The following is a 26054-nucleotide window of genomic DNA, read 5'->3' as shown; positions in this document are numbered from 1 at the left end:
TTAAAACATTGATGAAAATTATGTGATATTCTTTAAAAATAATGTTTTAATAAAATGTATTACAGTTTTTCTGAATTGCTAAAATATTAAACCCCAATCTCCGAACCAAATTCTCACTAGCTTAAACCAATTTCTCAAACAAAGCACTCTTTCTGCTAAACCTTAAACACGTTCAGGCACTAAGGCTATATTTAGGGAGTTAACTAGTTAACTGAGGTTCGGGAGAAGAGCCACGCATCACTAATAACACACTAATATGCTTGTAATATACAAATCCTTTAAAGGATTTTTAGGCTGCATAAATTAGGTAAACTGGAGCCGGGAACACTTCCCATAAAGCCTGATGTACTTGCTACATCACTAGAAGAATGGCATCTACGCTAATATTAGTCTGTTTCTCTCTTATTCCGAGGTCACCATAGCCACCAGATCCAGTCTGTATCCAGATCAGGGGGTCACTGCAGTCACCCGGATCCAGTACGTATCCAGACCAGATGGTGGATCAGCACCTAGAAAGGACCTCTACTGCCCTGAAAGACAGTGGAGACCAGGACAACTAGAGCCCCAGATACAGATCCCCTGTAAAGACCTTGTCTCAAATGACCACCAGGACAAGACCAAAGGAAACAGATGATTCTTCTGCACAATCTGACTAAGCTGCAGCCTGGAACTGAACTACTGGTTTCGTCTGGTCAGAGGAAAACTGCCCCCCCAACTGAGCCTGCTTTCTCCCAAGGTTTTTTCTCCATTTTGTCACTGATGGACTTTCGGTTCCTTGCCGCTGTCGCCTTTGGCTTGCTTAGTTGGGGACACTTCATTTACAGCGATATCGTTGACTTGATTGCAAATGATTGCACAGATACTATTTATACTGAACTGAGATGATGACATCACTGAATTCAATGATGAACTGCCTTTAACTATCATTTTGCATTATGGACACACGGTTTACCTAATGAATGTTGTTCAGTTGCTTTGACGCAATCTTTGTTTAAAGCACTATATAAATAAAGGTGACTTGACTAGTGTTGATGTAGACACTCAAGCCACCGCCGCGAGTCTTGCCACTCAGGGTTTTGTTTCTGTCGGTGTGAAACGCGATGAGCCCGTCGAGCTGAATGGCGGCGTTGGAAACTCTGTGGCTGAGCCATGTCTCCATGAAAAGAAAGATGCAGCAGTCCCTAAATTCACTCTGAGTAGTCTGTTGAATTCAAATGTAGTCCATCTTATTGTCCACGGAGCACTCATTTGAGAGCAGGAGAGATTGGAGAGCCAGCCGACTAAGGTTTGTTTTTAGCCTACCATGGACCCACGCTCTCTTACCTCGCTTATGCTTCCGCTCACATCGCTTTTGGCGTCCCCTTCCCTGGCCACCGGGAATGATGATGCAAGAGACTGGGGGCTAGCTGCCCACAGCAAGCTGAGATTGTGTAGTTTCTCCATCAGGCAACTTGAAAGTGCAGTTTTTGAGTGGTTTCTGTATTTCAGTATTGTCTGACAATGATAGACATGGACAGTGGATGGTGCCCTGTCTATAGAACTGTCTAAAAAACACAGAAATAGCACATTTTGGGTCCACAGCGGCCACTGTGAGCTGCTGTCGCACCGCCATCTTACCGGAAGATACTGCAACATGCTGTTCATATAGAGTTTTATTTGACCTTTTTGGCCTTTGCAGTTCGATTGCAGTATTTTTGCAGTATCCAAATGCTGAATATATACAAAATTTCGGTACTATTCAATATTCAGCACAATACTATTCTTGCAGTATATACAGTAGGCCTATACACTATATTCACCTTACTCAGTATTATTATGCAATTACTATACTTTTTTTAAAGAATTGCAAAATAGTTTACTCAATACAAATTTTTTTGTGGAATTTTCTGGATGCGGTGTTCTCCACTTTTCTCTGTAGTGTCTAATGAATGTTTTTTAGTGTTTAATGACTTGCGTGTGTGATCTGAGAGCACCGGTTTATTTTAAATGCAAGTAAAAGTTTTTACAGTGATTGTTTGATTTTGATTGAAGAGTCAGATGTTTCATGAATTTAGCTTGAGTATTTGGATTTTTTTGTTTAAGGGTTTGAGAAAATGAGTGATGGTTTCAAGAAATGTCTTTTAGCAATTCAGAAAAACTGTATTATTACTGTTATTAGTATTATTACATTCTGCTTTACAATAGTAATATAATCTGTTACAATTTCTTTAAGTTACGCCAAACTTCTATTTTGGTGGTTTGTCAAGAGGTTGTTCATAAATACGACGCATAGACTTCTTGAGCCTACTTTTTAATAGTTTGTTCGTGTCACCCACTCACATTACTGAACTGGGTTTTGGTACATAAATTAGGTTCCTGTGTGTGAGTGGCTCTTATCTGACACTCTGTCAAAGATGTGATGAAGAACATTTGTGTGTGTGAATGTGTGTTTTGACTCACCGCTCATGTTGCTGAGAAGGTGCACAGTGGTTTTGGGGATTCCTGGACCTGAAGAATTGTTTAAAGAAATCTTCAGGCATTTTTCAATTCAGAATGAGGCGGATTCATGACAAAAAAATCCAATGTTACGTTGTGTGTGTGTGTGTGTGTGTGTGTGTGTGTGTGTGTGTGTGTGTGTGTGGTTTACCCCTGCAGTTCAGCAGGACGGCCTGTCTGTCCGGACTCACTGATGCTTCATAAAATGAGCAGTGAGGTTTAAACACAGAACAGCTCAAGCACTTGCGATGGAATGGGTCCACTGTGCTTACCCTGGGGGTCAATTTACGCTGCTATAACATGAGTTAATCAGGAAGAATAAAAACAGAGTACTCTGTGCAGCATCAGAGCATCTCACCTGTACAGGTGCCTGTGACTGAATCCAGCTTCATTACTGAGAAAATATCTATATGAAAACACAAGACATGTTAGATATTTGATGTAACGTGTGTGTGTGTGTGTGTGTGTGTGTGTGTGTGTGTGTTTGTGTGTGCATGAGTTTGCGTATGTGCCTGCTTGTGTATATGACAGATCAACAACAGAGACCGGGTGTTGTTGTTCTCAGAGACAGAACAACAACACCCGGATTCTGTTGTAATCATTCTCGGGGGCTTTAATAAAGCGAATCTCTCCCGTGAACTGCTAAAATACAGACAGAACATCACATGTCCCTCCAGAGACAGTGATATATTGGATCACTTTTACACCACAATAAAGGATGCATATCACTCTGTTCCACGGGCAGCTTTGGGTCTGGTTCATCTTATACCGACCTACAGGCAGAAACTAAAATCAGCTAAACTTGTATTAAGGACTGTAAAAAGATGGAATATGGAAGCAGAGCAGGATTTACAATTTTGTTTTGACCACACTGATTGGAGTGTTTTTGAAGCTGCTGCCACTGATCTGGACGAGCTCACAGAGACTGTAACATATATCAGTTTATTTGCGGATATGTGTATTCCTACCAGGACTCATCTAACTTACAACAATGACAAACCGTGGTTCACTGCAAAACTCAGACAGCTCCATCAGGCCAAAGAAGATGCTTACAGGAAGGAGGACAATGGCTTGTATAAACAGGCTAAATACACACTGGAAAAGGAGATTAGAGTGGCAAAGAGGAATTATTCTGGAAAAAAAGGACTCAGTTCACTTCCAACTACTCGGCATCAGTGTGGAAAAGTCTGAAAGAGATCACCAACTACAAGACACCATCCCCCAGCACTGTGGAGAATCAACAACTGGCAGACGATCTGAATGAGTTTTACTGCAGGTTTGAAAGAACACCCATCACCTGCCATGGATGCCTCTCCACACAACCGTTCAAACCAATCACACCTCCTGCCACCCCCCTCTCCCCCACACCTGCAATACAGATAAGCGAGGATGTGGTGCGCCTGGTCTTCCGGAAGCAGTCTGTCAGTGGATCAACAGCTTCCTGACAGACAGGCAGCAGCTAGTGAGGCTGGGAAAATACACATCCAGCACCCGTACAATCAGCACCGGAGCTCCCCAGGGCTGCGTTCTCTCCCCACTGCTCTTCTCCCTGTACACTAATGATTGCACGTCTAAGGACCCCTCTGTCAAGCTCCTGAAGTTTGCAGATGACACCGTCCTGAATGAGGCCGATGAGTGTGGTGACGAGTCTGCTTACAGGCAGGAGCTTAAAGAGCTGGCTGTCTGATGCAGTCTCAACAACCTGGAGCTTAACACACTCAAAACAGTGGAGATGATCGTGGACTTCAGGAGAAATCCCCCTGCTCTCCCTCTTCTCACCATCATGAACAGCACTGTGACTGCAGTGGAGTCATTCGGGTTCGTGGGCACCACTATGTCTCAGGACCTAAAGTGGGACATTCACATTGACTCCATTGTGAAAAAGGCCCAGCAGAGGTTGTACTTCCATAACCTGCCACAGGAGCTGCTGAAACAGTTCTACCCCACCATCATTGAATCCATCCTCTGCACTTCAGTCACTGTCTGGTTCAGCTCAGCTTCTAAATATGACCTCAGAAGACTACAGAGGGCAGTCCGGACTGCTGAGCGAATTATCGGTACAACCCTCCCTTCTATTCAAGAACTGTACTTATCCAGAGTGAACAAAAGGACTATATATATATATATATATATATATATATATATATATATATATATATATATATATATATATATATATATATATACAGTTATTTATCTAACACACATACTTAGGGTACACTTACATTTTTGCACACAATATACGTGTACATGCAGAACTGCCTATTGTAATATACCTGCACATACAATAGTCAATTTGTATAATGTCATTCCTTACCTACTTATTTGTATTTTTTATTATTTAATTATGTGTTCTTTTGTTCTTCCGCTGTTGTTCTGTTGCACTGGGGAGCTTCTGTCACGAAAACAAATTCCTTGTATGTGTAAACATACCTGGCAATAAAGCTCATTCTTATTCTGATGTGTGAGTGTATGTGTGTGTGTGTGTGTGTGTGTGTGTGCACGTGTTTGTGAAGTGACTCACACTGTGTTCCACTTTTCATCATAGGTCAGTATCTCTGTGACCTCCCAGGTGCCTGAGGTCAGGTGTCGCATGATGATCTCTTCACCTTCAGGCTGAAAGTAGTAGAGGTTAAAGTCAGATCTGTGTGATTTATGTTTGTTTCTGTGTGGCTCGTGTGCGTTTATACCTGCTCTGACATCATAGTAAGGTGTCTAAAGGATTTTTGGCCTCCACTTCTGAGGGGCAATGTCATGAAAAAAGTTTCTCCATCTTTAGAGAAAGCTGGTTTTTCATTCTGGACCAATCAAATGAGACCATCAGATCACTTCAAATGTACTGTTGAATGTAAACAAATGTGGCAAAATATGAAATCGCATAATCTTACCTGTCTGTCAATCCATTTGTCCGATGTCATGACATGCTTCTGCAATGAGAGACCAAAACCAGCATGTTTGTGTGTTTACATATGTTGTGCATAAGTGTGAGTGTGTGTTTTTGTGTGTGTGTGGACGTGTGTTAGGGTTGTGTGGTATTCAGAACATTCATTGATATTCCAATTCAACTCCTGAATTCTGAATTTTAACTGGAGGTAGTAACCAGGATGAAGAATTGTAATTCAAATTAGAATTAAAGAAATTCTATAAAACTACAATTAATCTTTTTTGAAAGATAATAAAGTCTGAAAAAGTTTTAAAATTTTTTAGAGAATGTACGGTAAAAAAAACAAAAAAAAACAAATAGCCAATCAGCATCGAGTGTTCACTTTCAGTGATAAGAAGTGTTGAGAAAAGATACCTCTCAAGGCAGGCTAGCCTCCCTTCTGGTAAATCAACCAATCATCATACAGACATCAATTACTTGATATTAACTTCTCACGCTGCGTTGATTATGTACCAAGTACTTATGAGTAGCGATATTGAATATTTGATTGCAAACATATTTACAGAGCTGTCATTCAAACAGTATATATTTATACACGCTTAATTAAATAGCACAACAGGCAGCTCTCTTTTAACACAGACATTTAAGGGCATTAAAGTTTGCTTAGTGAAATTATATTATCTTGCTGTATATCTGTCATTTTCTTAAAGTTTTCTGACTAAAAGCAACCAAAAGCCATTTTAATGTGGTTAAGCAAATAATAATAATAATTATTATTATTATAATAATAGTAATAATAATAATAATAATAATTGGCAGGGATCCCCAGACCAATACAATCAGTGTGCCTCCCCTATTTTAAAACCCACGAGCCGCCACTGATGGACATGCACTGAAATGTAGACCTTTATTTGTGTTTGACCTACATTGTAAATGATGTGAGAACAGTTAGCTATTTAGGTTGTTACGTTATATGGACTCGTGATGTCATAACGTTCTGCTTGAGCAGGGAAGTCGTGGCCTAATGGTCAGAGAGTCAGGCTTGCAATCGAAAGGTTGTGAGTTCGAGTCTCGGGCCGGCAGGAATTGTGGGAGGGGGGAGTGCATGTACAGTGCTCTCTCCACCCTAAATACCACGACTTAGGTGCCCTTGAGCAAGGCATCGAACCCCCAACTGCTCCCCGGGCGCCGCAGCATAAATGGCTGCCCACTGCTCCGGGTGTGTGTTCACAGCGTGTGTGTGTGTTCACTGCTGTGTGTGTGCACTTTGGATGGGTTAAATGCAGAGCACGAATTCTGAGTATGGGTCACCATACTTGGCGGAAGGTCATGTCACTTTCACGAAAATTGGAACTTAATGGGAGTATGACAACCAGAAAATGAAAATGTTTGTCTTCATTGGGATTGGGGTTGAATGCTTAGGGACTTTTTTTTCTGTCTTATGTGGGTTTAGGAGAAGGAATAAAATAAATTCCATTGCCCATCCTCTCAGGATACATGGAATTAGTGTTACAAGTACCCCAGGCACACATTTTGCCATTTTGTAGCATAAACACCATCAAACTGATGAAAGATTTGGATCTTCTGCTGCATTTACCCTACCGAAATTACCCTGAACAATTTTACCAGGAACTTTTTTTCCCAGGAAATGTTTTCCCCCCAGACCTGTTGCTTTCTGCATTTCCACCGAGTTCTAACGTACCGGGAAGATTAGGCAAATAGTCTGGTGACGTAGGTCTGCGAGCGTTTCTCAATAAAAAGTATGCTGATTTTGGACGTGCATCCTCGGTAGTTCAGACTTTGTGCATTTGACTCGGGAGTGTGATGTCCACAACAACACAAATCCGGTAATTCTGCAAACAGCAGTGTACTTGATAACATCAGTCAGCTCGCCTTGGCTACTGCAATTTTCCTCACTGTATATTTCCAATAAAACAAAATAGGATATCGAACACCACTGCCTCCTTTCGTTTTCATTTGAACATAATAATAATAATAATAATAGCAGAAATGTACTTAGTTCAGGGAAATGTGTATATATACAGTCATTACAATTAAACTAAGTATTATATCAATTTGCCTTTTTTATTTTCATTTTAACATATAGATAAATTGAATGCAGACCAAAGATTACCTATTAGATTTACCCAAAACGAATGATATTTTATGTTTAACCACTAAAGAGACATCAGAGCCAGCGGCACATATCAGAAGGTCTAGCCGAGGTGATGCTGCTTCTCGGCGTATACATGATTACTGAGCTCCCACTGATCGTGTAGAGCTGACCGTCTCCGGAATCGGTGAAACCCATTTTTAAATAGGCGCGGTCTTTATAAATAATAATAATAATAATTCCTTACATTTATGTAGCACTTTTCTAGGAACTCAAAGCACTTTACATAGTCAGGGGGTATCTATCAGGGGGTAAATAAACCACAGATTTTAGTTTTAACCAGCTACATTCCCTGAAACACTTTTAAAATTACATTTCATGACATAACAGTAATATTTTGAAAATGTTCAGAATAAATGGTTGTTGAAATCACAATACTGCATGAACATAACCAATCAGCATGTTCATTTACCAAGTCCCACCCCCGAAAGTTCTGGAACTTTGAAAAAGTACTACCTTGCCAGCAGGGGCATTTTTTTACCTGGAACTTTATTTAGTTCCTTGTTCCTGCAGTGGAGAAACAGAGTACCAGCCCAAAGTCCTTAGTTCCTGGGTAAAGTTCCTGCGGTGAAAACGCGGCTTTCCAATGTTTCTCTATGGCTCTGAAACCTAAAGATGTCAGAGTTCCGGTCCCTGTGCAACTGATACTCAACTGCCATTGGCTCATCTGCGTTTAAGGGGAGGGGCTTACCGGTCAATTCAACTTGTTATGGCCATTTCAATTTAAATCCAAGAATGAGACGTGTGGAGTTACTTACTGGCACACATTTCCCCGTTTGTGTGTAGCAGAGTGTGAGTATGGAGTAGTTCTGAGGACGGTTTAGCCAGCGTACAGCAAGACACTCGTCCGTCACCCACTGCACCATGCTGATGTAGAGATCCCTGCACACACAAACACACACACTGCAGGCTATTATCTCAAACTCAAAAACACATGTTATGAACTTCTGAATGTCTGAAAATGGAACAATCTTCTTTACTTTAATAAGACTATCACACCAGATTTACTTGTGCGTCTCTTCAGTGGTCAGAGTTTGAACTTGTTTATCAGTGTTTTAGCATGTAAGTACAACAAGCCGGTTGTTGTTGTGGGTAGAATGGTGTAATTCTGACAAGGTTTGGGAATCAAAATTTCAGAGAAATTCCATTAGGGTTCTAGAATCGGATAATTAAGGTCAGGAATCAGATACTTGTTGTCAAATTAAAAATTAGATTCGGTTTATCGATTCCTATGTGCTTTTTTTTCTTATGTGGACCAGACCTAGCGATCTGCCAGGACCTTGCTTGCTAATCTAAGCGCTTTTACGAATATGCTTTTATTATCCAAATCCGTTAAAGGATTTTTAGGCTGCATTAATTAGGTAAACCAGAACCGGAAACACTTCCCATAACAACCTATGTACTTGCTACATCATTAGAAGAATGGCATCTACGCTAATATTTGTCTGTTTCTCTCTTGTTCCGAGGTCACCGTGGCCACCAGATCCAGTCTGTGTCCAGATCAGAGGGTCACTGCAGTCACCCGGATCCAGTACGTATCCAGACCAGATGGTGGATCAGCACCTAGAAAGGACCTCTACATCCATGAAAGACAGCGGAGACCAGGACAACTAGAGCCCCAGATACAGATCCCCTGTAAAGACCTTGTCTCAGAGGAGCACCAGGACAAGACCACAGGAAACAGATGATTCTTCTGCACAATCTGACTTTGCTGCAGTCTGAAATTGAACTACTGGTTTCGTCTGGTCAGAGGAGAACTGGCCCCCCAACTGAGCCTGGTTTCTCCCAAGGTTTTTTTCTCCATTCTGTCACCGATGGAGTTTCGGTTCCTTGCCGCTGTCGCCTCTGGCTTGCTTAGTTGGGGACACTTCATCTACAGCGATATCGTTGACTTGATTGCAAATAAATGCACAGACACTATTTAACTGAACAGAGATGACATAACTGAATCCAATGATGAACTGCCTTTAACTATCATTTTTGCATTATTGACACTGTTTTCCTAATGAATGTTGTTCAGTTGCTTTGACGCAATGTATTTTGTTTAAAGCGCTATATAAATAAAGGTGACATTGACATTGACATTGACCACAAAAGACTGCTTTGTAAGTTATCTTCCTGATGTATCCCAATTCCTTAGCATACCCAAAAACTCAGAACAACTTGATGATGCAACAGAAACTATGGAATCTCTCTTTTCTACCATTTTAAGAACAGTTGCTCATTTACGCTTAAGGAAGATTAAGGAAAACAATCTGACACTGTGGTATAATGAGCATACTCACACCCTAAAGAAAGCAGCCTGGAAAATGGAGCACAGCTGGAGGAAAAGAAAGCTAGAGGTATTTCATATTGTTTGGCAGGAAAGTAACCTTTCCTTTAGAAAAGCATTAAAACTGCTATATCTGATTATTTTTAATCATTTTTAAAAGAAAACAAACATAACCCCAGATATTTATTCAATACAGTGGCTAAATTAACGAAAAATAAAGCATCAACAAGTGTTGACATTTCCCAACATCACAGCAGTAATGACTTTATGAACTACTTTACTTCTAAGATCGATTCAATTAGAGATTAAATGCATGCAGCCGTAACCATGCAGCCATCAGCTACAGTGTCGCATCAGACAGTGCACTATAAATCCCCTGAGGAACAGTTCCACTCATTTTCTGCTATTGGAGAGGAAGAATGGTATAAACTTGTTAATTCATCTAAACCAACAACGTGTATGTTAAACCCTATTCCGTCTAAGCTTCTAAAAGACCACGCAACTAGATGAGCCCCAGATACAGATCCCCTGTAAAGATCTCATCTCAGACGACCACCGGGACAAGACCACAGGAAACAGATGATTCTTCTGCATAATCTGACTTTGCTGCAGCCTGGAATTGAACTGCTGGTTTCATCTGGTCAGAGGAGAACTGACCCCCCGACTGAGCCTGGTTTCTCCCAATGTTTTTTTCTCCATTATGTCACCGATGTAGTTTGGGTTCCATGCTACTGTCGCCTTTGGCTCCTTAGTTGGGGACACTTCATTTACAGTGATATCAAAGTATCTGTGCAATCATTTGCAATCAAGTCAATTTAAACTGAACTGAGATGATGACATCACTGAATTCAATGATGAACTGCCTTTAACTGTCATTTTGCATTATTGACACACTGTTTTCCTAATTAATGTTGTTCAGTTGCTTTGACACAATCTTTTTTGCTTAAAGTGCTATATAACTAAAGGTGACTAGACTTAAATTTTTTAAATCAATTCTATATTTGACTGGTAGCCAATGCAATGGTATCAAAACTGGTGTGATAGACTCATATTTGTGCTTCCCATAATGAAGCCGAGCCACTGCATTCTGAACTAACTGTAGATGAGAAACACATGACTGAGGAGCACCAATATACAATGAGTTGCAGTAATCCAATCGTGATGTTACAAAAGCATGCATAACCATTTCAAACTTCTCTAAAGACAAAAATGGCTTCACCTTCGTGAGAAGACGAAGATGATTAAAACAGGACTTGACAGCCACACTTATCTTCTTATCAAATTTAAGATTATTATCAAACCAAACACCTACGTTTCTTGCACATGCAGTTCTATATGGAGTAAGAAGTTCAGATTCAAAATCATGTACACAGTGGTCATTTGAGCCAAACAAAATAAATTCAGTGTTACTTTCATTGAGGCTTAAGAAATTACTTGTAAGCCAAAGTTTTAGTTTATCGAGTCTAAAATAGGCTTTAAAGCCTGTTTGTTATCACGCTTCAAAGGGATGTAAATTTAAGTGTTGATGGCATACAGATGAAAAGAGACCCCAAACCTTTTAAAATAGATCCTAAAGGAAGCATATAAAGAGAAAACAGTACCAGACCAAGAATTGAGCCCGGAGGGACCCCAGACTTTAAATACATCTCAGATGAGGATTGGTTTCCAATACTAACAACATATCTCCTATTGGTGAGATATGCACAAAACCACTGCAACACTGTGCCCCGAAGGCCAGCACAAGCTTCAAGACGTGATATAAGTGTATTATGATCAACTAAATCAAAGCCAGAACTGAGGTCTAACAGAACCAAAGCCATAGACTGCCCAGAGTCAGTAGTTAGCATAGTATCATTCAAAACTCTTAAGAGAGCTGACTCAGTACTGTGATAGGATTTAAAACCAGATAGAAAGTTTTCAGATATCGAATTGATAGTCAAATAAGATTGTAGTTGATTTAGAACCACTTTCTCTAAAATGTTGGAAAGAAAAGTCAAGTTGGAAATAGGATGACAGTTAACCAGTAGGATTACCTTACTGATGTAGGATCCAGACTTGTTTTTTTAAGATGAGGCCGCACCGTGGCAAGTTTAAAGTCACCAGGTACAGTGCCAGTATAGAGGCATTTGTTAATAACAGACTGGTCAGGGACAGCAGTCTCAATAATCTGTCCAAGGAAACATGAAGGAATTACATCCTGGGGACACAGGTTTCAGAGTAGACATAATCTCAATCAGAGTATTCAAGTTTACAGGCTCAAAGACAGACCAGGTGGAAGGGGTGATTGGAATATCTGGCAATTTATATGCCGACAGAGTCATCAAAGATGTAATTTGGGAAATCTTATTAAAATGCTTTGCAAAGTCCTTACAAAAAGAGACAAATAACTCAGGAAACAGATTAACAGTCGGACGATGAACAGATTCAACTGTGGAAGATAGGATACTTGGCTTATGGTTTTTTTTTTATTAACTACACTTTGCAGCTTTAAAAGCTCGCTGATAGGCAGAAAGAGAGGCACTTAAAATTTCATGACACTTGTAGTTTGTCTTTTTTCCATTTACGTTCAGTCTTTCTACAGGTCTGTCTGAGAGAACAAGTGAAATCATTTTGCCAAGGTATTGAATTGTGTTCATTTTTTTTTCACCTTTAGTGGTCAAACAGAGCTTAATATATTAGAACAGGTAGCATTGAACAGACTTAGATGTTCATCAATTCCCCCAAGTGATACATAGGGGAATTGATATCCTGATTAGCACTGAAATGTATGTACATGGAGGAAAATTTGTCACTTTAACGGTCAGTGATGATTCGAGTCCATCCTGGAACTGGCGAATGTCTATGAGTATTCCCGTCCAATGGCATAGAAAACTATATAGGTTTGTTATCAGACAAGACTGCATCATCGATCATTTGCTTCAGAATCTTCATGAGTGAACCACAAAACTTCCAATGGTGGGGGGGGGGGGGGGGGGGGCTCTTTCCAGAATCTTATTTCCAGAATCATGCAGTTCTATTTTGCACACAAACAGCTCTTAAATAATTTTTATGTAGCCTGTTGAATTTTTTTTCATGGTATTCAATTCCAATAAATGGTTTGTAAAAAAAGAGACACAAATGTTTGATATCATTATTTAATAACATTGGAATCAAAACTGGGAATTGAAAAGAATCTGAATCAATAAGAGGAATCAGAATTGGAATCGATAAAATTCAAACGTGGGAATTGAAAAGAATCTGAATCGATAAGAGGAATCAGAATTGGAATCGATAAAATTCAAACATACCCAACTAAGCTGACTAAAATAGCATGTAAGTTATTAACTTTTACAATTTTCAATTCAAAATCTAGTGTAATCATATCTTAATATTTTTTCAAATGAAGAAAAAAAAAAATAAGTAAGCGGGAATGACCTGCAATATTCTAGAGTCATTCAGGTATCTAGTGAGTAAAGTATGCCATTACAAATGAAAATTACAATTTTTAACCACAAAATGACTCTAATTTGCTTCCTTGCTTAGGAATTTAAAACCCTTAACCTTCAATCTTTAATCTTAAATACTACACTAATTGTAATATAAGGTGGGGTAAGAACTGAGGGGTAAGAAAAAACAGAATAACAGAATAAAGACGATACTGTAAAGGTCATCAACGTAATAATCAATGCATAATATGCTGTTATGTTTAACAAACAAATTGCTGCATATACCTGTATAATGAAGCTGTCATCTATCTTACTTAAATCCATTCAACTGTAATGTGTGCTGGTTTGTTTGGAGAGCTCTATGGGTCCCGTGACCGCACGGTGACGCTGGTGAGACCAAGGCTTGTCGCAAATGTTTTTTATGATGTATGCCGCATTATGTGCACCAAAACAGTATTTAGTATTAAAACTTACAACATTTGAAAGCTGATACTTTGTTTCACATCAAAGTTGGCAACCCTGTGTGTGTGTGTGTGTGTGTGTGTGTGTGTGTGTGTGTGTGTATGTGTGTGTGTGTGCTCATGTGTTGTACCTTCTCTGTAAGCTGTCAGGATGCAGGAGTTGTGTAGCATGTGTACATCCATTCACACTGATCACATACAGTGTCACTTCAGGATTCATCTGTCCAGCCTGTTGCACACAGTGAAATCAAGGGGAATCAGTGTTCTGTTGTTCACTGTTACAGGCACAGCTGTAACTAACAGTAACTAACTTACCACAACTCAAAAGCAGTTGGGGGGGGGGGGGGGGGTATTTGATCATTTATAATTTGACTGACACAGCAATTTCCTTAGGGTTAGGGTTAGGTCAGGGTCAGTTCAGATACACATTACACATTTACACATTCAGCAGCAGGACAGCCTGTTGAGGCAGATGGCCATCCGCGTACCTTCGGGTAAGGATACTGTTGTCCACGAGGGTAAAGCGTTCCCGTGAAACGCGGCAGATGCATGTTGGGCACCAGAGTGTCATTGATGGTGAGAAATGCCAGATGGGAGCCTGATGGAGACCACCAGTGAGCAGTTGAAGAGTGCAGGACCTCCTCTGATAGACAAGAAGATGAACAGCAAAGGGTCCATGAAATTTTATCCATAAAATAACAAAAACAACTCAAATAGCACAGCTTGTGTTGTTAAAAACAGTGTGATGATGGTGTGTTACCCTCATAAAGCCAGTCAGTTATTCCATTAAATATGAGGCCATCTCGCCCCGATGACGTCAATCTGAGAGAACTGCTCTTCACATCTGGCTGATAGTAAATATTATTCTCAAATATGTACACCTGAGACAGAGAGAGAGAATGAGCTGAGAAGATACCATGCTCATAGACAAATGTCACTCTTAGAAACGAAAGAAAGCTTTGCAGAGGGAAGTGAAAACAGCTGTTAAGATCATGAGCTCACTGCTGTCAGTTTTTCAAAGCATTGGGTGTTTCAAGTCTTTCCATTCACATGTGTTTGTCCAGCAGATTTCCTAGTGTAGTGTTTAGTAAATCATTTTACACAGAGTTTGGCTCAGTTTATTCAGAAATATTAAAGACACTAAAGTCAAGTAGTTTATCACTGGATGTTCCGGACGGTCTTTAAACATTTATTTCGTAAGATATGTCTGACATTAATTTAATAAACGTGATTATTAAATGTTTAGCTTGCTTTAGATATCTTACCTAATGAAACAAATTGCCCCCATGGTAAGGCTAAAAGTAACGTAATTTTGGTTAATCTATTAACCATACCATTCACATCATGAAATATGAATTTGTATTTAACATGATCACAATTTAATAAATAAAAAAATAATAATAATTGCACATTACTAATTATAATGCTTTCATTTCCACGATTATTCAAACAGTGAATATGAAAGAGAACAAAGAAAAGTTACATTATCAAAAAACATTATCACTGACTTCAGCCTAGTGCGAATTTAATCTGCATTTACATCTGCAGTTAATTTATGATGAGAAACACTGAAAAAAAACTCTTGTTTTAATGCGCAATGCTGTAAAGCATGAAAAAATAAATATGATGCAATATGTGCAGATAGCAGACTAAATTTGATGCTGTTGTTGACATTTTTGTTTAATTTTCATTTTATGCAACAGCTGTAGTAGATTTAGTGTGTGTGTGTGTGGGGGGGGGGGGGTATTATGTCTCCAGCTCCTTAATTTGTACCCTCTGACCAGGGGAAGGCCAAGCCTTACACACACTCCACCTCTGGCTTTCTGTCATCACAACCAATATTCTGTTTAATGCCACCTGTTTATCTCTCATCAGAAGTGCCCATAATGCCTCTTCTGGCAAGAGATACTGGATCGGTGCTAGTGTTTCAAGTCTCTGGTAAAACAGAGTTTTAAATCCTGTTTCTGCAGGATCCGACACAAATAAAGCCCTGGTTGCATTGCTTTGTACCGTAGTGCTGCTTCTCAATACTCAAACGGACGCTTTCTTCTTTCCTCACTCGTCCGGCCTGTGACCCGTAAGCAGATCAAAGTTAGCCATCTTAAGGACATCTAAATTCTCTAATTGCTCTGCGAGGAGGTGAGGAACAAGGAGTGAGGAAGCTTTTAGAGGAGCAATGAGCGAGGATGCATAGATGAATCCTGTATGGAAGACATTCTTGTAGAAAAAACATGAAGCACATAAATTCTTCTACCCTTCACATCTTTCACAATAATGTCCATATTAATGTTTTACCTTTGCAGTTTAAATAAACTATGCATCTCACATATTTCAACAGGACATTCTTCTTTATTAATATTTATTATAAATGTCTTAAATAACCAAACTTTAACAACATAAGGTCAAAATATTGCAATGTGCAAAGCTTTCCTTTGATTCCTTCATCTTACTTTTCTTTCCTAGCATCCTTCCCTCAAATCCTAGGGAGGGTGGAACTCAGATGTGAGGAAAGTAAGTAAGTTCTTATGCCCAAATAAGAAATGAGAAACACTCTGAGTCTTTTACTCACCAGCTGTTGGCTGTGATTTCCCCATGATGCAAACTGTAGAACACAATCAGAGACCTCCGGAGGATTCAGTTCATGCACTTCCCTGGAGAGAGACACACACACACACACACACACACACACAGAAAGAGAAGTGCACCTTCATTACATAACATTCACATAAATAACAGTTCTGCTATGCACATTACCTGTCTATATGTGTAATACCGTGTTTGTAAGTTGTAGATCAAGTAAGATGCCAGGTAGGAGTATCGATACACCTAAAAACAACAAGTAAAACTAAGTTAAAAATTATTTAGACTAGATGAAACCTTGTGTAAAACACAATTCATGACTTTATCTCTGACCTTTCTGACATCATATGCCATTAACACATATTTGAGGTCTGGTGACACGGCAAACTTGGAGGCCTTGAACTCTGCCTGTGTGAAAAATCGAACAAATGATAACAAATGGTTATCCTTCAACAATCAATATTATGATGCTGAAGTGTAGCAATGTGTGACTATTAATTGGGAGTTTAACATATTAATTAATTGAAATTGTGGTTACACATTGTACATTTAAATTAATTGTTATACATTCCCAAATAAAACAGGTTAGTCTGAACTTTTGATTTGGATGTTTTTATTGTCTCTATTACAAGGAACATACTTTGGATTCAAGGTGCACATTTTAGGTTCATAGTGTACTTTGTCATCTTCTATCAGCCCTTCAAGCATGTAAGATTTTGCTTATTTATATGCCATTTGTACATTTAAAAATAAAAGAACAAGTAGGCTTGTAAGATGGTTTGTGGTCTGTCTAGGGTCATAGGGTCCACAGTCTGCTTCCATTTTACATTTTTGTGGCATAAGAACTTATCTATGGAGTTTCGGTTCCTTGCCGATGTCGCCTCTGGCTTGCTTAGTTGGGGTCACTTTATCTACAGCGATATCGTTGACTTGATTGCAAATAAATGCACAGACACTATTTAACTGAACAGAGATGACATCACTGAATTCAATGATGAACTGCCTTTAACTATCATTTTGCATTATTGACACACTGTTTTCCTAATGAATGTTGTTCAGTTGCTTTGACGCAAATTATTTTGTTTAAAGTGCTATATAAATAAAGGTGGTTTGACTTGACCTGACTTATGTAACATCACTCACAAATGTAGTGTTTTTCATTAAAACCTCTGTCTGATTGGTCTCCATGTTCAGCATCTTTAGATCTCCTTCTCTGTCCTTGTAGACGAGTTGTTGAGCTGAAACATATTCACACAAACATACAGCACACGCTCTAAACAGCGGTATGACACTGCTATTTAGATTAAAGAGTTAGGATTGTTTCATAGATCCTCCATATACATGTTTACCACTGTGTGTGTGTCAGTTTGAAAGGTCTCATTTAGTCCAACACACACAGCTGCTGCAGAGCATGAACTGAGATTGAGACAGAGCGTGTGTGTGTAATATTTCTCACCAGAAACCCATTGAGCTTCGAGATCATGATTCTGCAGCTCACTGGAGAAAAGGTCATCCAGGGTCAGACAGGTCCTCAGAGTGTGGTGAGCATCACCTGATGCCATCAACACACACACACACACACACACACACACACACACACACACACACACACACTTACATGAACATGTTCACTATGAAAGTTACAAATGCCTTCTCATGACTCCATTGAGCTCCATGTTAGACATCTGCATTGACTAACCTGGGACTGCTTGACCTGACAAACATGGAGCCTGAACTTGCTCATTCTCTTTGCAAATAAGATGCAATTTCTTTATTTCTTAAAACAAGGAAATAATTTGTCATTTTATCCTATTTTTATATACTTATTTTGCTCAGTCACTGTTTTTGTTCTTTTGCTGTTGCAGACAGTGAGAATTAAAAAAAAAATGTAATAATTTGGTGAAGAGATATATGGAAGTGTAATGTGATACAAGTTATCCTAAGCAGACTTAAATCCAGACATTTTTGGCGCTCGGTCGGGTGACAGACTACTTTTACTCTGTGAATGAATGTCTACTGGACTGGAAACACACAGACCTTTAGACAGCAGAAAGATGGACAATCCAATCAACGACAGCACAAATGCAATGACCAGAAGTGAGATTCCCACTCCCTTCCAGTTCATCTCAGTGGAAACACTTCCCACATCCTACAGATAGAGCGAAAGAGGGATTTCAACCTTATTAGTCCAATTGATAATACATTTACATTAACCTTTAAACAGAACGTCTGTGTGATCTTAGACTTCACATACTTGCAGAAGGACATTCCAATATTTAAAAAATTTGGTCATTTGCTTCTTTTAAGCTCCAAACATCTGATACATAGAACTGACTGTCAATGTTTTGTCACAGCAGTTTACTAGTAGGGAGTGATGTTTATTAACAAGAAAAGGATTAACAGGGCTGATGTGAGACTCCAATCAGTAGGAAAGGGGCAGTCTTCTGGAGATCAGGAGGACGACCAAGATCAGTTTTGCTGGAGAACAAAGTAGATAGAGCAGCCCCAGTCAACAAGAAAACTGAAGATCAGGCTGCAGCTTGAGAAACCAGGGCTTGATACTCTGAGCTGTAGTGAAACCAGTCCAGTCAGAGAGTCAGGTCTGAAGAACAGCAGCCAGGGGGATCAGGACAACCACAAGACATAACCACACACAAGACAAGACCACAAGAGAGAACAACAAGTAGCAAACTAAGAAACTGACTTTGCGCCATGACTAGAAAGAAAAGAACAAAGAAAAACGAACTAACTTCAAACTGCTGAGAGCAAATAAAACAAAATAATGAACCAAAAGGCAAATTATAGGAATCGATAACTGGAATAAAAACTGGGTAAGACAAAATCAAAATAAAGAAAGTAACCAAACTACAGGCTTGTAATGATAAAAACTTCCTAATCATCGGGAAGAAGGAGGCGGGAACCGGCGGACAATGAAATGAAGACTTTAATAATAAAATAAACACAAAACAGCGCATCAGCCCCTCGCGGACGACTGATGCGCACAAAATGAAACCAAAACCTAAAATAACACCCAGGCCTGGTCCTCTCTCGTCCTTCACTGTCGTCGCTCCAGTTTTATATCCTTCCATCTCCTACGTGGGACTCGAGACCGGCGGTGGGTCGCAGGTGTCACTGATTTGCCCAATCACCGCCGGCCTCACTCCTTGTTCCCACGTCCCTCGGCCCCGCCCCACTCGCCACATACCCCCATCGCCCCTCGCAGGCCGGGGGGTACCCACGAGACTGCGCTCTACCCCTCCCCCCTCCCTCTGGGGGGGACCGCTCACGGAAACCGGCGGGAAACTGGGGGTAGGACAGACGAGGCGAGAGAAAAGGAGGAGCGACAGAGACGAGAGGGGGGTACCCACTTAAAATTCCGGTTCCCAGACGCACTGCTGCTCGGCCCTCCACCAGCTGGGCGATCTCCTCCGTGGTGCCTGGCAGTGGCACTGGACGGCCCTCGGCGGAAGGCACGATACGGCGTGGACGGCGACGGCTCCTCCGGTTTTGGGCAGCCGGCAGGAGACCCCCGTTCCCTGCTCCTCCGGATACCTTCACGGAGGCAGCAGGCTCCGGCCCCCTGGCGAACGGCGCCGACTCCTCCGCTCCCTCACGGAGGCAGCCGCCCCTCCCTATCGTGGGCGGTCGGCAGTGAGCTCGCCCGTCCCCGGCAACTCGCTCCAGTCCGCCGCCTCGAGCGTCCATGGCGGCATCCTCCTCGCCAGCTCGATGGCACCGCGGATTCACCACAGCGGCGAGGGATCTTCAGCAGCGCGTCCCTCCTTCTCCCGGGCTTCGGCACCACTGTAATGATAAAAACTTCCTAATCATCGGGAAGAAGGAGGCGGGAACCGGCGGACAATCAAATGAAGACTTTAATAATAAAATAAACACAAAACAGCGCATCAGCCCCTCGCGGACGACTGATGCGCACAAAATGAAACCGTCCACGGCAACTCGCTCCAGTCCACCGCCTCGAGCGTCCATGGCGGCATCCTCCTCGCCAGCTCGATGGCACCGCGGATTCACCACAGCGGCGAGGGATCTTCAGCAGCGCGTCCCTCCTTCTCCCGGGCTTCGGCACCACTGTAATGATAAAAACTTCCTAATCATCGGGAAGAAGGAGGCGGGAACCGCCGGACAATCAAATGAAGACTTTAATAATAAAATAAACACAAAACAGCGCATCAGCCCCTCGCGGACGACTGATGAGCACAAAATGAAACCAAAACCTAAAATAACGCCCAGGCCTGGTCCTCTCTCGTCCTTCACTGTCGTCGCTCCAGTTTTATATCCTTCCATCTCCTACGTGGGACTCGAGACCGGCGGTGGGTCGCAGGTGTCACTGATTTGCCCAATCACCGCCGGCCTCACTCCTTGTTCCCACGTCCCTCGGCCCCGCCCCACTCGCCACAAGGCTTAAGAAAACTAGCTAAAAAATAAAAGACAGGAACTAGAGTAGATCAAAATAACATAGCATAGAAAACCTAATAAACTTCAATAGAACTAAATGCAAAGCTAGACTGACTAGGCAATTAAAATATAAAACTACTAATATGACTAGTAGACTGACAAGGAATTATTTTACACACAAGGAACTAAGACAAAGAGCCAGCAGTGACATGAAAAAAAGGGGCACAATATAAAGGAACAGAGCACATGAGGATCAGGCCACAATCAAGTAAACAAGGACTAGACTAGGGCTAAACAAGGAGGCAGGGCAAGAGGAGCACATGGCCAACAAAAACAAAGACAAAGCCATGTGCTCATACACAAGACCAACAAAGACAGAACACACATGACTGTCAGGGCAAGATCCTGACACGTGACATAAAACTGATAATCAGTTTAAGCCAATATTACAGTAATAAGAAATCTGATTAAGATGGCTAACGTATAGCTGCATTAATCCAAATACTTTGTTTTGTTAATTTATTCAGAAGATCCACTGTGATGGGAACTTAAATTAAATTATACTATTTTACTATTAAAAATCAAATACTACTTTAAATTAAATTAGAAGAATCACCAAAATGCAGCATAATAAATAGCAAAAGCAAGAGAATAATCTGATTGCCTTAGTCTTTTTGAATCACATTGGTTACATGTACAGGTGCTTCTCAATTAATTAGAATGTCGAGGAAAAGGTCATTTATTTCAGTAATTCAACTAAAATTGTGAAAGTAACACATACTCGAAATTGGTGCTCTGCATTTAACCCATCCAAGTACAGACGAAGTGAACACACCATGAACACACACCCGGAGCAGTGGGCAGCTATATATCCTGCGCACGGGGAGCAACTGGGGGGTTCACTGCCTTGCTCAAGGGCACTTCAGTCATGTGTATTGAAGAAGGAAAAGAGTGCCGTTTATTCACTCCCCCCACCACCTACAACTCCTGCCAGCACCGAGACTCAAACCAGTGACCTCCTGGTAACTAGTCAAAGTCTCTAATCATTAGGCCACAGCTGCCCCAATAAAAATACTTCATAAAACCAATTAAAAAAAAAAAAAATTTAGTGAATTGTTGGCCTTCTGGAATGCATGTTAATTTACTGTACATGTACTCAATACTTGTTAGGGGCTACTTTTGCTTTAATTACGGTCTCAATTCGCTGTTGCAGGGAGGTGATCAGTTTGTGGCACTGCTGAGGTGGTCTGAAGCCCAGGTTTCTTTGACACTTGCTCTCATCTGAAAAGAGGACTTTGGATCCCTGGGCAACAGTCTAGTTCTTCTTCTCTGACGTTGTCTGTGGTTCAGCAAATTCTTGACACGTCTGTGTGTGGTGGCTCTTGATGCCTTGACTCCAGATTCAGTCCATTCCTTGTGAAGTTCACTAAAATTCTTGAATTGATTTTGCTTGACAATCTTCATAAAGATGCAGTTCTCTCAGTTGTTTGTGCATCCTTTTCTTCCATCCTTTTTCATTCTACTCAACATTCTGTTAACATGTTAACATACAGCAGGTGTCAATGATTGTCAGAGACCATTCTGAAGGCTCAGGAAACCTTTGCAGGTGTTTTGAGTTGATTAGCTGATTGGCATGTCATCGTATTCAAATTTTTTGAGATGTGAATTGGTGGGTATTTTTAAATGTGAGCCAAAATCATCACAATTAAAAGAACCAAAAACTTAGACTACTTTAGTCTGTGTGCAATGAATGTTTTTTAATACATGAGTTTCACAAATTTAGTTGAATTACTGAAATAAATGAACTTTTTCACAACATTCTAATTTATTGAGAAGCACCTGTATAATAGGACTATTCATAATACAGAGCCTAACTGGTAACTGTGGTTACTGTGTTGATGTCAAATGAAGGATGCACTTTGGACACTGTTTTTTATAGTTAATTGTGCTACTTTAATAGCATATTTATCATCTTTTATCAAAATTTGTTTTCATGTGTTTTTTTTAGATTTAGTCACTGTATGTCAGTTTTTGGTCTTGCCGTTCTGAGTGTCCTGTATTTATGTGTTTGCGTCTTCAGTTCTGTAACCTCTAAATGAAAGATGCACCTCTGTAACCGCACTCTTCATGGCATATGTAGAGTCTATTTACTAATGGTGCAAAATTGTGATGATTTTTTAATCATAAAAGCTAACCAAATAAAGGCTGCTCCAGATATATTATTTACATAGAAACTGATAACTTTTCACTTGAAAGCATCAGTGTAATGTTTTGTGTTTAGGCGGAATCTGATTGACTTTGTTCTATTTTTAATAAGGTACTGAACACTATTTATTTCTCAAAACTGTAACCCTGTAGAGCTCAGTTTTTTCTCTGTCTTGGATTCTGACAGAATGTGTTAGACTTTGAATCAACACATCTGATAAACCAACACACATTTACTTTATGAAAAGAGGATGCCTTTGAAAGCAGTATTATCTGGAAGCAGACAAACAAAAGTCAAAGACCATGTAAAGATATTTGAGCATGAATACTGGGCATTATGCCATCATTTGTTTGGTTATATAATTCTTTGAAATAAAGTCACCCATTAAATAGACGTCATTTGGGCCAGACAAGTAAATTATATTTTTCCTTTGAGAATGACATATACTAAGTTTAATTATAGAATGCATTCCCTCAACACAATCTCAGCACAATACGGATAGATTTGTTTGTTGTTGTTTTTTTCTTATTTAATTTTGTCTTTTGTTTCACTGGCATTGTGGCTTAACTGTACTGTTAATGATTGGCAGGAGATTAAAGTTAGAGTGAGTTTAATCTCAAGCAACTCATGGAGTAATCATGTAATCATGGCGAAGTAACGTAAATGAATGGAACTTTTAAAAACGTGATCTGTATCATCTGCTTTTCTAAGCCCTTGTGAATGCATATTTAGATTAGATTTCAGAGTAACTCCAGTTACAAACAACATCTTATTTTTTTTTTTATGAATGGGAATTTTTCATGATCAAGATCAGCAACAACAAAAGCCTGTATAAACACATGCTGCAGGCTCCTTAATGCTTTACATTTAGATGCACTCAGTGAGTTTGAGTGAGTCTCATTAATGATTGAATGAAAGTCCTCTGACGTCTCCCTTGGGATTGGCTTGACCTTCATCCAGTTAAATCTTTAATCTGCAGAGAGCTTTAACCTAACATGAGCTATTTTATTTTGTGCTTATCTTACTTGCCATGGTGGCAAACTAACCCTACAAGCAGATATGGTGATCATATATGTTTAAGTGTTTAGTTCATTTGAATTAGAGAAAGAGTTCAAGGTTTGCCCACTAGTTTGTAAAACTGACATTATGCAGTATATCTGTCTGTCATCCTTTTAGAGAAAAACTTTTACTGATACAGTGCAGAAAGGCTGTTACCAAAAAGTTTCAAAGCAGCTCATCTGCACCCAACCAGAAACAGCCTTGATTATTTCTTTTGCAAATAATGATGAGCAGAACTCTTCCTCACCTTCACATCGATGGATGAGCGCCTCTGGCAGTGGTTGGAGACTCCAGCGGTCTGATTCATGTCTTATTGCTTTTTTTCCCGCAGTTAATGGCAGTGAAGTGGACACTGATGTGATGCTCCGAGTGCGTTATCCTGCACTGATGAGCGCACACTCCGTCACTGCAGCTCTTGATCAGAATCCAGCTGCACGTCAGCAATGCACCAGATGCAGAACCATCTGTGTTGACATGAGTGACGAGAGGAGCGCAAAATCACCATAAACATCAGTCTGCTGGATTATAGCAATGCGCTCAATGATTTACAAAAGTAGGACACGGGCCAACAAACAATCTCAAACGATCAGTCCATACCCAAAAAATAAACACAAAGTAGCAATAAGCATTAAGTAACTATATTTAAAGAGGCACAAGAGACCGTGAGAGTGTAGGGGGAGAAGAGAAGACAAAAAAGTGTCTCTTTTCTCTCAATCGCTCCTCTTCACATGTTTTCTCCTCTCATGTCTCCCTTGTGTCTTTCTTCAATTTCAATTTAAAGTACTTGATTGTTTACATAAAATAATACGTTATATGAAACTTATTATATATTAAACATATTACCATTAGGTAATATTAAATCTATATTTTTGATAGGTAAGACGTTTTAATGTTATTTAAAATAAGTTTCTATTCCTTAGCATGGCTGAATTTATTAGATCCAAAGTCCAGCAAAAACAGTAATATTGTGAAATGTTTTATTTTTTTACCATTTACAATAGCTATTTAATATGTGAATGTTAAAATGTCATTTATTCCTGTGAAGCAAGCAGAATTATCAGCATCATTCCTCCAGTCTTCAGTGTCACATGATCTTCAGAAATCAGAATAATATGCTGATTTGCTTATACTGTATGTGTTTTTGAGAGTGTGCAGCTAAAATTTAATTGTCTTAAACATTTTATTAAACAGTCTTTCCATTGTAAGTCAAGTCAAGTAAACTTTATTTTTATAGGGTTTTTAACAATACAGATTGTGACAAAGCAACTGAATACCATTAAATAGGAAAATAATGTGTAAATAAAGCAAAAAGGCAGTTTATCATTGAATTCAGTGATGTCATGATCCAGCTCAGTCCAGTTTAAAAAGCATCTGTGCAATCAAGTCAATGATATCGCTGTAGATGAAGTGTCCCCAACTAAGCAAGCCAGAGGCGACAGCGGCAAGGAACCGAAACTCCATCGGTGACAGAATGGAGAAAAAAACCTTGGGAGAAACCAGGCTCAGTTGGGGGCCAGTTCTCCTCTGACCAGACGAAACCAGTAGTTCAATTCCAGGCTGCAGCAAAGTCAGATTGTGCAGAAGAATCATCTGTTTCCTGTGGTCTTGTCCTGGTGCTCCTCTGAGACAAGGTCTTTACAGGGATCTGTATCTTGGCTCTAGTGGTGAATGTTATCAAGTACGCTGCTGTTTGCAGAATTACCGGACTTGCGTCCCGTCCGCAGGAGATCACACATATATCCTGTCCTTTTTCTATAAAAGTACGAAGATGTATCATACATTTCGGGTATCCACATACAGCGACAATGATTTTATCCTCCATTGAAATGTCGGATTTCTGCCTCCACTCGCTATGTCGTAATCACGTCATTACTAGAGCAAGCTCCTGATTGGTTAATGTGGAGCGAATTTTCGCCAAAGTTCAGATTTTTCAACTCGCGCTATTCACGAGTAACATCAAACGGCTGAAACGCTCAATTTACACAAATCAAGTCATTCATGCCGCCTCATGGTGCGTTCACACCAGACGCGAATGAAGCGTTAATTGCAAGTGATTTACATGTTAAGTCAATGCAAAGACGCAAATAGACATCCTGCGGCATAATA

At 40.1% G+C, this 26054-nt stretch overlaps 1 protein-coding gene across 1 annotated transcript in view; it reads right to left on the bottom strand.

Moving 5' to 3' along the window:
• Nucleotides 1–24408, bottom strand: part of LOC132153265 (inactive dipeptidyl peptidase 10-like) — a 37800-nt gene extending 13392 nt beyond the window's left edge. Inside the window, exons 1-17 of the mRNA XM_059562655.1 lie at nt 24196–24408; nt 18308–18419; nt 17727–17822; nt 17414–17508; nt 16604–16678; nt 16464–16516; nt 16260–16341; nt 14451–14571; nt 14179–14333; nt 13822–13919; nt 8291–8414; nt 5364–5402; nt 5166–5273; nt 5000–5091; nt 2834–2881; nt 2627–2748; nt 2440–2487 (exon numbers count right to left, since the gene is read on the bottom strand). Of these exons, the coding sequence (XP_059418638.1) occupies nt 2440–2487; nt 2627–2748; nt 2834–2881; nt 5000–5091; nt 5166–5273; nt 5364–5402; nt 8291–8414; nt 13822–13919; nt 14179–14333; nt 14451–14571; nt 16260–16341; nt 16464–16516; nt 16604–16678; nt 17414–17508; nt 17727–17822; nt 18308–18419; nt 24196–24255 (1528 nt within the window). The 5' untranslated portion in view covers nt 24256–24408. The remainder of the gene's footprint in view (nt 1–2439; nt 2488–2626; nt 2749–2833; nt 2882–4999; nt 5092–5165; nt 5274–5363; nt 5403–8290; nt 8415–13821; nt 13920–14178; nt 14334–14450; nt 14572–16259; nt 16342–16463; nt 16517–16603; nt 16679–17413; nt 17509–17726; nt 17823–18307; nt 18420–24195) is intronic.
• Nucleotides 24409–26054: the final 1646 nt, after the last annotated feature.

Source organism: Carassius carassius, chromosome 11 (genome assembly GCF_963082965.1).
Source record: "Carassius carassius chromosome 11, fCarCar2.1, whole genome shotgun sequence".
Lineage (NCBI taxonomy): Eukaryota > Metazoa > Chordata > Actinopteri > Cypriniformes > Cyprinidae > Carassius > Carassius carassius.
Note: the sequence above shows the minus strand (reverse complement) of the source record. Positions and strands in the feature narration are given on the sequence as shown.